This window comes from Thermobia domestica, unplaced genomic scaffold (assembly GCF_964235325.1).
Source record: "Thermobia domestica unplaced genomic scaffold, izTheDome1.hap1.1 HAP1_SCAFFOLD_269, whole genome shotgun sequence".
Lineage (NCBI taxonomy): Eukaryota > Metazoa > Arthropoda > Insecta > Zygentoma > Lepismatidae > Thermobia > Thermobia domestica.
This window is the reverse complement of record NW_027655984.1, coordinates 14,907-27,305: the sequence shown is the minus strand read 5'-3', so window position 1 is coordinate 27,305 and position 12,399 is coordinate 14,907. Positions and strand designations below refer to the sequence as shown.

The following is a 12,399-nucleotide window of genomic DNA, read 5'->3' as shown; positions in this document are numbered from 1 at the left end:
TGTTTTACTGATTTAGTGCAAGGACAATACCTAAAATCCAGGATGTCGGGCTGTGCGCAGCAGATGTTTTAGGTGATAACTGGTTGCCCAAATGGTCTGAACAGGAGAAACTCAATACACTAATAAGTATTGACCTACCTCATAAGGTTACTGTATTGACCTCTTATTTTTTATTATTTTTACTTGCTTTCTGTTAGCTTTAACTAGAACTAGAAATGTCTCATTACGAGACTGTATATACTTACACGCAATGTTCCATTTCTCCGGCAGATTCATTCAAAAACAATTCGCGTTCTGTGACCGAAGACTATGGTCTGAGATTTACTTCAGTATCATCATTATAAGTAACTACTAACCTCACACTGAAGAATGAATATCATCTATTGTTACTACATGACTAAACGACTTTGAATGAAAAATACTTACCTAGTGTTGATATCCCTGCCTACTAATGCATTCCCCTGAATACTATTTTCGCTGCTGTTTTCAGGCTTGTCGTGACTCTCAGACACATGTCCTGATTTACCTATTTGTTCTTTAACAGTTAGTTTATTTTCACTACTTCCGTTTCCTGAAATCGGTGAACAAAAGTCTTGCAATTCTATTTGAAAAGCGTCAGAAATTTTACCAATTTCGCGATCAAGCATTTCCAACAACGTACTTTTCTCCTCATTCAATGTAAGTTTTTGAGATTCACTGCTATCACCAACAAATTTATTATGTATTATAGAAGACATGTCTTTTGGATAGCAAGACGTCTGATTTTCGTCTTTTAAAACAATGTTATTTTCGATTCTTGATCCCACGCGTATACTATTATTATCATTAGGTTGCTTACAAGTACCTTTTGGCACTGGTTCCTGCTTTAGACAATTAATAGAGTTCTGTAATACATTCAAAATATCATCAAAAACACCAGAATTTTCTCTCTCATTATGAGAAAAATTCAACCCATAACTCTCTCTACTAGAACCTATTTCACTCGCTTCGACTTTTATATTGTTTACTGCTTCGTGCCTTCCAGGAACAAACAAAGTACTAGTGGTCAAGTCACAGGTGCTTGGATTCTGTTTACCATTTAACACTTTTAAAGGTGAAACATTCTTATAGTTTTCCCCCATAGAAGTCAAAGGGCTGGATGCATATTTACATGCAGAAAGTCCATCATTTGAGCTCTCATTCTTCAAATTACTCTCTTTGACGAGATTCGTAATTAATTGTTCAAATGATTCAATACATCCAGGAGTATCATCATTCGTTCTTCCACATGGACCCTGTGAATATATAAGTAAATTATTTTAATCTTCTTTCTTTCTAATATAATTATTTTCACATTGGAATATAATTAATTCTATTTCCAAAATACATGATATCCTCATTTTAAATAATCTACATTTAAGTATCAAATAAACAATATAAACTAGCTGTAGTAAACAAGGAATAAAGAAGCCTGTTCCAGATACACAAGGTCTAAAAATTTTATATGTATCTTCACAGTTTACTACTTACTTCTACAACATTGTGAACTTCAAAAACTATACTGGTGCAAGATACAGAGTTCGATTCTCGTGGGATTACACATAGTTTCATTTAAAAAAAATGTTGATCATATTACGGTGACCATGAAATTTTCAGCTGAAAAGAACAAGTTCCTACTTTAAGAAAGTAGAAAAATCATGAGAAATGGGAAACAAGTCATTGCGTAAATTAGTTCAAAAACAAACAAGCAACTGCTAAAACCTCAGCTGCCTTTCGAGCAGTACTGCGAACTATAGATCATGTTTAACGTAGGGAATTTCAGTTCAATTCTTGCCTCTTTGCTGTTATTAATTATTAATACCTTTACAAGGAGTAAAAGTACTGAGTATGTTATTTATTTCTTACATTTGCATAAAATGGACAAATACTACTTTTTTTTTAGCTACTGACGGGACGACCGAGACACACCTCTAAAATGGGACGTATGGTCACCCTATCACTTTTTTTTTCCAAGTATTACAGTTTTCTTCTTCCGTCTTTACTTAACGATGAATAATCAGAAAGTAGAGACGGTAGAAATGATTGCCTACATGCAACTGTTTTTATTACAATATTATCACATATGAACTGAAAACTCTAGTCAAGAAATTCGATTAAGAAACTGGAACTAAATCAGAACGTTGCGTTTCTTGGCTTTAAAATGAGTGTCTATATTGTTTCCCGAAGAGGAAAAACGGGAGCATGGAAGCCTTTGAAACATGGTGCTATAGAAGAATGTTCAAAATTAAGATGGGCGGACGAAGTATCAATCGAGAGAGTATTGGAAATGGTAGGAGAAAAAGACGAGTATAATTAATATTTCCAAATGACGGGATACGATGATTGGACACATTACAATGTACACGTTGTAGCGTTGTAGTACTAGGTACTTCATGAAGGACCAAATGGCATGTGTAGGTCGCCATTTAAGAGAAGAGTACCGACCACTGCTCTCTGTCAGTAAAGTCGTCCAAGAAATTTACTCCGCACACTAATAGACTCAATGGCTTATGTCGACTGTCTAAATACACAGACATGGTCATTTGGAAGTAAATATTTCCTAGTACAGCTGTAAGAGCTCCAACTTGCCTTTGTCTAGTTACGACAGAAGTACATTATTTATTTGTAATAAGCCACAAGCAACTTATAATTTATAACTTGTTTACATTGCGCTTGCCTTTGTTTCCGTCACTAGGACAACAGCTATCATCAGTTACCATCGCTCAAGATGGAAGTTTGAGCAGTGGGAAAGTGTGACAGAGAGAGAGAGAGAGTGAAGGCAACTGAAACCACTACATTGTTCGTTTTTCTTTTATAAATCATTAGGTAAGTTTTTGTAGGAATTCTAACTGAATCATCATGAAGTATAATTATTGTCCTTCGTAACGAAATATTTCGGATATAAAATTCTACTTCGTTCAACGTTAAATTAATTAAAATTCCCTCAGTGGAAGTCGAAAAAGTACTTCCAATGATCGGGAAGTGTTGCACCTAACCATCATGAAAGAAAACATGTGTAATATTGTACGACTGCTGTAGAAGATGAAGGAATATTGTTTTAAATTAATGTTTCTCATGAGATAATATATCAATTGGCACACAAAAACAAAAGTAACCTATTAGTTATGGATTCATGGAGATCATCATATTTAAGTGAAATTTTGTGGAACCTCATTATTATGCTACGACCTCGTGTTATGTCACGAGATTAGTAAATAGTCTTTGTCGTACTTTTCCTTCATAAAATAACATCATATGCAGATTTCAACATGTGCCACGACTCACTTGCTTTTACGTCCTATATTCCTCCAATTCTCTCTGTGAAGTGTTTTAGTATATGTTTTTACTAATTCAATTGAGTGTACCTAAATTCCATGTAATTATCACGTATTTGCATTTGTCTTTATAGAGTAATGATAGGTACACTCATGTCCAAAATTATTGTCGCATGTCTATAAATATGTTGTTGTAGGAATATAATTTGATAACGGATTCGCCCAGTATTTCTTATAATGTTAGTATGTGTATAATTAGCAAAGACATGTATGAGGAAAATTTCATGTCAAAAGAGCAGTAAATAAGAACAATAAAATGAAAATAAAACTTCCTTGTCCATTTAGCAACATTTTGTTTTACTCATTTTAATTTTCGTATTTATAATTCTTTTCCTATGAAATTTACCACAAATATACATACATTTTCCGATTATACACATAGTATCAGTATTAAAAGTACCCTGCAAAATCATTATCAAATTATATTCTTACAAGAAGACAGTTATAGACATGCGACAATCATTTCGGACATGGGTGTACAGAGCTCAGCTGCCATATTAAAGGAAGATAATCATTTTACAAATGCTATATTCATGTAATGTATACATATTAAGTTTCTCAAGCATTTCGTATTTCAATTTAAAGTTAGTATTATTGCAGGATGATGCTCTGGCTAATTCCCAAATGACCACGTCTGTGAATTCAGACATTTCTACAGTCATAGGGTCAGGTAACGTCCGGTGTGCCTCTTCCGTAAATGGAGGTGGTGCCGTATTGCTTGGAAGTCTTTGCCAGAAGAGAACTGGTTATCTTCTCTCAGTGGCGACCAACAAGTACCACTGACTCTGGACTGCCCGGATTGGTCACACCGAGGGATTGTGTAGCTGGTACTTGTAACAGCTTGTGGGAAGTTTGCTTGCCTTATAACGTTTGGATACCAACACTGCAGATGCTTGATAGTCCAGCCTCCACCAGTTACATCGCTAGTAGAATATAACTGGAAGACACTCAGAATCTGTCTTCTCGCAACATGGGGCTACACTATTTATGAAATCCCACTCTCCTACTTGTAACATGGGGTTACCTGCCATATGGTAAACGAAGACAAGGGAACCAACCGTCAAGACAGATGAAACAACACATCTTCACTGCAACCACGGACGGCTCATTCAAAAGGGCGGAGGCCGAGGTAAGTACATGCCCAGTAGAGCACACACGAACAATATCACCTGTTTAACTGTTAATTCCGCCATGACCAGTCTCAAGCTTGTGCTGAGAAAAGAGGAGGGTACCCTTCTTGAGGTAGGTGTTTTGCCTGACAAAATTCGCCAACTTTTGTGTCTAACCATAATGGATTCCTTGATATGGACATCTTGTAATGATTGACCACATTTCACCAGACATTCTTCTGCGTGTGCAGTCGGAATGGATACGGCGTTTAGGATTATGGTTTAGACGGGAAGGCCACCACATAGAACATGTGCTGTCGTATACCATTGGTATGTGATTTTTCAAACTTTTAAGTGTTCATAAAGTGAAAAACATTCAAGACATAAAAGGAATAATTACACTTTTGAATTCCGAGTTCACGTCAGTCTTACTTGATATGTGATAAAGGGACATGCTCCTGTTCCCATTTGAAATTTCTAACTTGCAGTGAAGATGGCGAATTTCAGTATGACTGGCATTGTTGTCACGCACCGTATAAGTTGCAGCTCTCATTCTACTACCATCTCCCACTGCGACTTTCATATTTTCTTCTCAGGATTCAAATTGGAAAAGTGTCAAAATACTTTTTCTTCACCCTGGATTACAAAAATACAATTTTTCGCAGGAACTCTCATTTCTACAAAGCAATATTTTTTTTCTAAGAAAGATAACTTGAAAACCTATCCCTTACTAAAAAAAATAAATTATTTATTTTGAAAATACAGTAATTTATTTTTTAGTACATTATATATTCACTCATTTTCCAAATAATTTAAATATTTTAGCATTTATGTTTCAATAACTAAATTACCTAATTCCACAAATAACAATTACTACATTGTTACAAAATATACTGACCATAATGAACCAATTGAGAATGCTCCAAGAGCATTGCCAGAACGAATTTAAAAAGAATTAATTTTCTCGGACTCTATATCAAATTGTATATTAAATTTATTTTATTAACTAATGACGATTTATTGAATCAATATCGGTATTGATCAACACCAATATCATGTCTCTATGACTTACGGTTCCCGAGATATCGCTCCTTAAATCTCCCGAAATCGGAAATTTTTTGGCCAATATCTCGGGAAAGGCAAGAGCGACGCGAAAACTTCCATCACTTCTTTGAGATAGTTTTTGATGCTCTACCAAATGGAGGGCTCCAAATTGAATCAACAACACCAATATCATCTATCTATGACTTACCGTTCCCAAGATATGGCTTCCTAAATCTCCCGAAATCGGAACGTTTTTGGCCAGTATCTCGGAACGGAATGACTGACGTGAAAAATTCCATAATTTCTTTTCAAGTAAGTTTGGCCCTCCACTGTACAACACGTGTTGCGGTTGCCGATCGTTTTTTGTTTTCAATCTGTCATGTCGACCTTCCTCTTCCGGCACCAGTAACCAGTTCACCTGTGAGTGTCGTGGTGTGAAAGTGGTGGTAAAATGGGCGACCTGACAGACTTTCAAAGAGGAATGATTGTTGATGCCCGTCTGGTTGGAGCTTCAGTGGCAACAGTGGCGAATATTGTGTTGGTATCGAAAGGCACTGTGTCCAATGTCACGAGGGCATACACAATTCATGGGCAAACGACGTCTGCAAAGCACAACTGTGGTCGAAAGACAATTATGTCAGATAGGGAACGGAGGGCATTAAAACGGATTGTAGCAGTTAAAAAGAAGACCACTGCAATGAAAATTACGTCTGAACTCAATTCCGGTCTACAGAACCCGATTTCATCGAAAACACTGCGACGGGAACTTCATAAAATCAAAATTCATGGCAGGGTCGCTATTGCCAAACCCCTAGTCACAGCAGTAAATGCGAAGAGGCATACCCAGTGGTGCAAGGCGTGGAGGGGGTGGTTCTGTTACAGTATGAGCAGTGATATCGTAGTTTTCTGCAGGTCCCATCATAGCCCTGCATGGAATGATAAATGCTAAGCCGTATGAGGCAATTTTGGGGGACCAGGTTCTACCCATGGCCAAAATATTGTTCCCTGGTGGTGATGGCATCTACCAAGATGATTTGACACCCTGTCACGCTGCAAAAACGGTGAAATCATGGTTTGAGGAGCATGACCAGGAGCTATCACACCTCCCCTGGGTCCCACAATCACCTGATCTGAACATCATTGAGCCATTGTGGTCTCAGTTAAAAAGGCGTGTTTGGTCTCATTACCCTCCACAAGCATCCCTTAAGGAACTGGAGCATATTTTGGGGGAACAACGGTAAAAAATGCCACACACCATGATTCAGGAGCTGTATACGTCCATTCCACGTCGGATCGAAGCTGTTTTGGACGGAAAAGGAGGCCCCACACCATACTAGGTATGATTTTCACACTTTTGCGAACGTTTTAGATTTTTTTGTCCAAACCCTGTATATATATATATATATATATATATATATATATATATATAGAGAGAGAGAGAGAGAGAGAGAGAGAGAGAGAGAGAGAGAGAGAGAATTCAGTAATGAACTTGTAAAGTTCGTTGAAAAGAAATCATGGCTCTAGCTATATCTTCATCCATTTTTTATGTTTATTTTTGTTTCAATAAGCAATTAGCAGTAGTCGGAGCTGTTGTAGGTAGCTGACAAACTTTAAAGGGCTGTATCTTCGAAACACTGCAACCACAAAATCCAACTTTCGCTCCTATCTCAGAGCGTCTTAACGAGATGGGTACATACGTTAGAGAAGAGCCCCTCTCTATTATGCTAATAACTCTGAATCAGTCGAAAGAATCATTGATACTTTTGATGTAGATGATGCATCTTCAATCAAAGTGTTCGAAGTTTACTTAAGAAGAATTCAGGATGTAGCTTTGACTCTTCAACGATGTTGTCAATGAACTGAGTGTTGTACTTGGCGACAAGGGCGGGCACATTCGGCAAAAGTGTGATCGTGTTGTTAAGTACTAATTCAAATTTCGAAAAATAGAAGAATATATTTACTGTTGTGGAAGATTACACTGCTGTTGACATCGACGTAAATCCTTCACAAATTTTGTTTCCGGTATGTTTCAGAGACATCTGCAAATGTGTAAATCATTTTCACATCTTAAGCATATTCTTTGACAGTCTTTCGTTTGAATATCTTAATAACTTGTTGATTATTTCACAAAACAAAAACGGTAAATTGACTTCCATAAAGAGAAATTGGATCATTTAATTTTTATAGTTCGCGTACTTTCAATATCAAAGATAATGTTGCTCACAGCAGAGGAGAAGGCATTTATTATCGAGGACTATTTCCAGTCATATGCTGTGGGACAGTGTCTCACTGTAGGAGATGAGAGCGCTTTTACTGTATTGCTCTGGAGTGTTAGTTATGGCATATGAAGATGAAGACTTCATCAGCAACATATACTTCAATGATGAAAGCAATATTTATATTGATCGCTACATCAATTGACAGTTGATTATTGACCCATTCTTGCACGGTTTGCTGCGCCAAAATTCTGTCGTTACAAGAACAATAGATACAGCAAAGACGGAGCTACTGCCCACATTGCAAGACAGTCACTTGTTCTGCTCACGAGAGTTTGGATGTCACTTGATTTCCCGTGGAACGGATTTTCCATATCCTTCCCAGTACTCTGATCTCATGGCTTCAGATGTCTCATATGGGGTTTGCTGAAGGAAGCAATGTTCCGAACAGATAATCACTACCACTATACTGGTGGTAAGAGAAAAGATCCGGACATTCGTTTTGTCGTTCCAGCAACTCGTGTTCACTACCACGTTCATCAATCTAGAAGCCAGCTATGAAGAATGTGCGCGAGGTAATGGTCAACATTTTGAACACATGATGTACAAGCGCGGTTCCTCTTAAATTTGCAATATATGTTGAGCAACATTTAGTTGAAATCCATTTAACATCATTTCTTATGTTTCATTATGTTGTACAACAAATAAATAAATAAATAAATGTCAATGACGTAATTTCAGTACTGTTTGTTTTGCCGCATACTGTATAAACTACAAAATGGATTATATTTTATTTCATGCTATCCAAATTACTTATTGGATTTTTATATCGACTGTTCGTTTGTTGAAACTAAGCATTCTTTTCTCGATCGAGGCTATATTGGACGTGAACCTATAGTTTAAGGTAAAATACACCGGTGCATAAAGCAATCCCATAGGGTGTAGCGTAATTAAGCATTTAGTAAGTTAAAATCAATTCTGAGACAGACTATATCAGTCGACGCCTTCAGCGGCAGCAACAATGCTCTGTACTATATAGAGTCACTTCTTTATAGAAACTTGTAATGTTTCACTATTATATTATCTACTGTATATATTAAAATGCTAGGTTATATTTGTGGTAAAAAAAATTATGTTTGTGGCCAATCCTTTCTACAGTGAGTTCTCGGATACCATAGGCTCTAGAAAGATGCCGTTTTCCCTGATCGATTGCAAATTTTCTGTACATTGCTCAGTTCTAATTGAATTTTTTTTTTAAAAAAATGGCTGTTATTTCTTTACTGCATTTTTTAGGGGTACACTGGAAGTGTTGAAATTTCTTAAAAAGTAAAGCATCATATCCTATGAATTATACATTCCAACATCACACATATGTATACGGGGTTAGTATATCTATCCGACATTTGTTTCATGGCCAAATGATAATGAAAAACGAAGGATAACCATTTCTCCAGCCTAAGATGAATCTTTATTGTTTGGAGTGTTTTGCACAATGAATACCATATATCACTGAAATTATAATTAATTGTATGTGTAATGTATTTGCTTATTACATATTGCATGCAAGAAGAAAAAAAACGCTGATCATACATGAATTAGAAACTCTCCATGATTATAGGCTCAAATCTTGCAAACGGCGAGATACTGAAAAAATAATCGAAAAAATCTTTCCTTGCCGATTTTTATCAAGACGACCTTCACTTGTGTCTGTAAAGGGACATGTACAGATGTTATGAGGAATGACAAAGAGATTCATGCTCATCGCTGTGTAGAGAGCGCAAGTTCAGCTAGTTATTAAATAAAAAATCAAGTAAAAGTGCGTCATGATGTAGCGGGCGTTCAGTAAAGTGTCTCCTTAGTTTAAAAAAATAATAATAATAATTGGGAACCACTAACTTAAGTTGGGAACAACTAATATAAAAATCTTTTCTTATCACCTTCATTTGATTTGACTTCATTTCATTTCACTTACCATATTTGCCTCAGAAACTGATGGTTCTGTTTTCACATGTTGCAAGATGTTATGGCACTTCAGACGGAATACATGAAAGTTTTCTAATGACTCAAGGCAGTCTATACAAACATCATTAGAAAATGGGTCATCTATTGATACCTGTCGAACAAAAGAGTTCCTCAGATTACAGTATTTATCATCTTATAACTATTTTTTTATTAATCTATTTTTATACCTGTACTATAGCTATCAAATGGAAATCACAAATCTACACCCATATCTATACCCCGCATTCCAGCATAGCATAGGGTCTATTTCCCAAAGCTACTACTCTTGCAATATGCTTTCTGTAAATCACAAAATATCACGAAGCAGGAACACTAGAATAAGTTATTTCTAAATACTAAGGCTGGTACGTCTGATTTGTCGGATTTTACGGTATATGCAAGTATAAAAGGTTTCATTTTGAAAAATTTCACATTAATATTTGAAAAATTTCACATTAATATTACAAGACTATAAATTTTCAGAAGTACATCCCTTGATGCCGCACAGCTATTTCCTGTTCCTTAACTTTTCTCTTCTTTTCTTCCAACTTATTCACTTTCCTATCTTATGAAGAGCTCGTAGTGTACTTTTTTTAATGGGTATTATTGTTGTTATGTTTTCCTCATACATTTTCTGGTAAGGAATTTGCTGTATATTCCAGCTTTGTTATTTGTTTAATCGAGTTATAATACATAGGATAAACAATTCATCTTGAAATAAACTTGTAACTTAAATACATAAGAAAAATGAAATGAAATCTTTGAGTTTTACGTCCCACGGTTATGCCGGTTAGGCTAAAGGAGACGGTGATAATGAGAGATGAGTGAAATGGTGGAATGAAGAAAGTGGGAGGAAACGGGAGAACCCCGAGAAAACCCACGAGCACGGTGTTTGTCCACCACAAAGTTCACTTGGCGGGGGCTTAAATACATAAGAAATGCTGAAATGTTGTAGACGCAAACTCGACAAGAAGACACTGATATACCTTGCAATATTGTCCAGCATTAACAAGTTACCAATGCAACATAAAATCATATGTTTGCAAATTGCACTACGACAGATTATTACATATTATTAAACTATATATTAAACGAAAACTTAATGCCACATTTATTATTCAGTGTTATTAAGATAAAGCAATACTATATTATTCGCCAAGGAGTATTATAAATTGTGGCACTTTTACTGACATAAATGATATTCAGGAGCCATAGAAATGACATACGAACGTAACGAGTGTTGTCGTTATGTTAATATTGATAAAATAACGCAGTGGCCAATTATTTTCTTATATAATGATTCATGCTGCACAAAAAATTCGAGAGCTAATTTGCAAAATCAACATCTCTATCTATTGCTTTGTGTTCAAGAGCATACACCAAAGACAAGAAGACGACGAGTTATAATTTGTTTAGGTAATGTTCTAATGTTTACGTGTATTACATATTAATGTTATATTAATAATTTTCTTTCATCATACACACTACTTCTTTTTCAATAAAACGCACATTATTTATAATTTGTTATGGTAAAATGAAGATTAGCATGCAGATACGTGACCTCACAGATTACACCATGAAGTCTCTATTTTCAAACAACTCTTGCCTTTAGCTCTTCCTATCTTCGTGATCTTGCGCTTTCTACAGGCTTTGATCGTCTCCAACCTAATATATGAAGTTTTATTTTGATCATTTTATTTCTTTCTTTTTATGACTGTTTACAACAGATCAATTTATATATATTTGTTTAGTGGTAACATCCACATGATACATCTCTCTCATCTATTACGCACTTAGCGTAAATGGAGTTTCCTGTGTGCAGACTTATAGCAATTGGAAAAGATCGTAGGTTCAACTTTTTGGACTTAAACCCTGAAAGGCTATCTAAGTTTTGTGATTAGAGTATACTAAGGCATGAATGAACTCTGGAAAGAGTGTCAGTCAGGGTTTTATGTGGTCCAAGATCTTGAATAGTAATGAAAATATCCTATCTGATCCCTGACATGTTCTAGATCAGCATTTCTCAAATTTCAAGTTGGGACTAGTTTCATTAGAATATTCTACGGACCACACTACACTTCTCCCTTATTCTTGTTTTTGTGAATATACTTGTATGCCATTTTAATTATGCTTTTAAAATAATATTAAATTTTCCTTAATTTAATATTGGTATTAACATAGGAAAATACAAGTTTGTAACTGTTATTTAATATTTGAAGGATATTAGGAATATTTTCTAATAACATATGTACATATTATTCGGATTTACATCATCTTTACCTTATTAAATTACATAATCTATACCTGTTTGAGGCTCTCAACTGTATTGTCTGATACTTTTAATTTTTTGAAGTAATGTTCGCTGTAAGAGGACTACAAGAGCATATCTCGAGAATCACAGTTTGAGAAACGTTATTCTAGATAGATGAGAGCGGCATTTCAATCACAGGAAAATGAGCAAAAGGATAATGAAACAAACTTCTAAGAACTTCGCACATAGAAATTGAAAAATGAAATCTTTAAGTTTAACGTCCCACGATTATGCCGGTTAGGCTAAAGGAGACGGTGATAATGAGAAATGAGTGAAATGGTGGAATGAAGAAAGTGGGAGGAAACGGCAGAACCCCGAGAAAACCCATGAGCACGGTGTTTGTCCACCATAAAGTCCACACGGCG

At 35.7% G+C, this 12,399-nt stretch overlaps 1 protein-coding gene across 6 annotated transcripts in view; it reads right to left on the bottom strand.

The window, feature by feature from the left end:
• Window positions 1-12,399, bottom strand: part of LOC145676649 (uncharacterized) — a 100,180-nt gene that overhangs the window by 74,827 nt on the left and 12,954 nt on the right. For all 6 annotated transcript variants that reach the window (XR_014129422.1, XR_014129421.1, XM_081747491.1 and 3 more), the window contains exons 3-4: window positions 9,695-9,835; window positions 427-1,274 (exon numbers count right to left, since the gene is read on the bottom strand). Coding sequence is in view for 4 of the 6 variants with exons in the window: in XM_081747491.1 (XP_081603617.1) it covers window positions 427-1,274; window positions 9,695-9,835 (989 nt within the window). In the remaining 2 variants the exon portion in view is untranslated. The remainder of the gene's footprint in view (window positions 1-426; window positions 1,275-9,694; window positions 9,836-12,399) is intronic.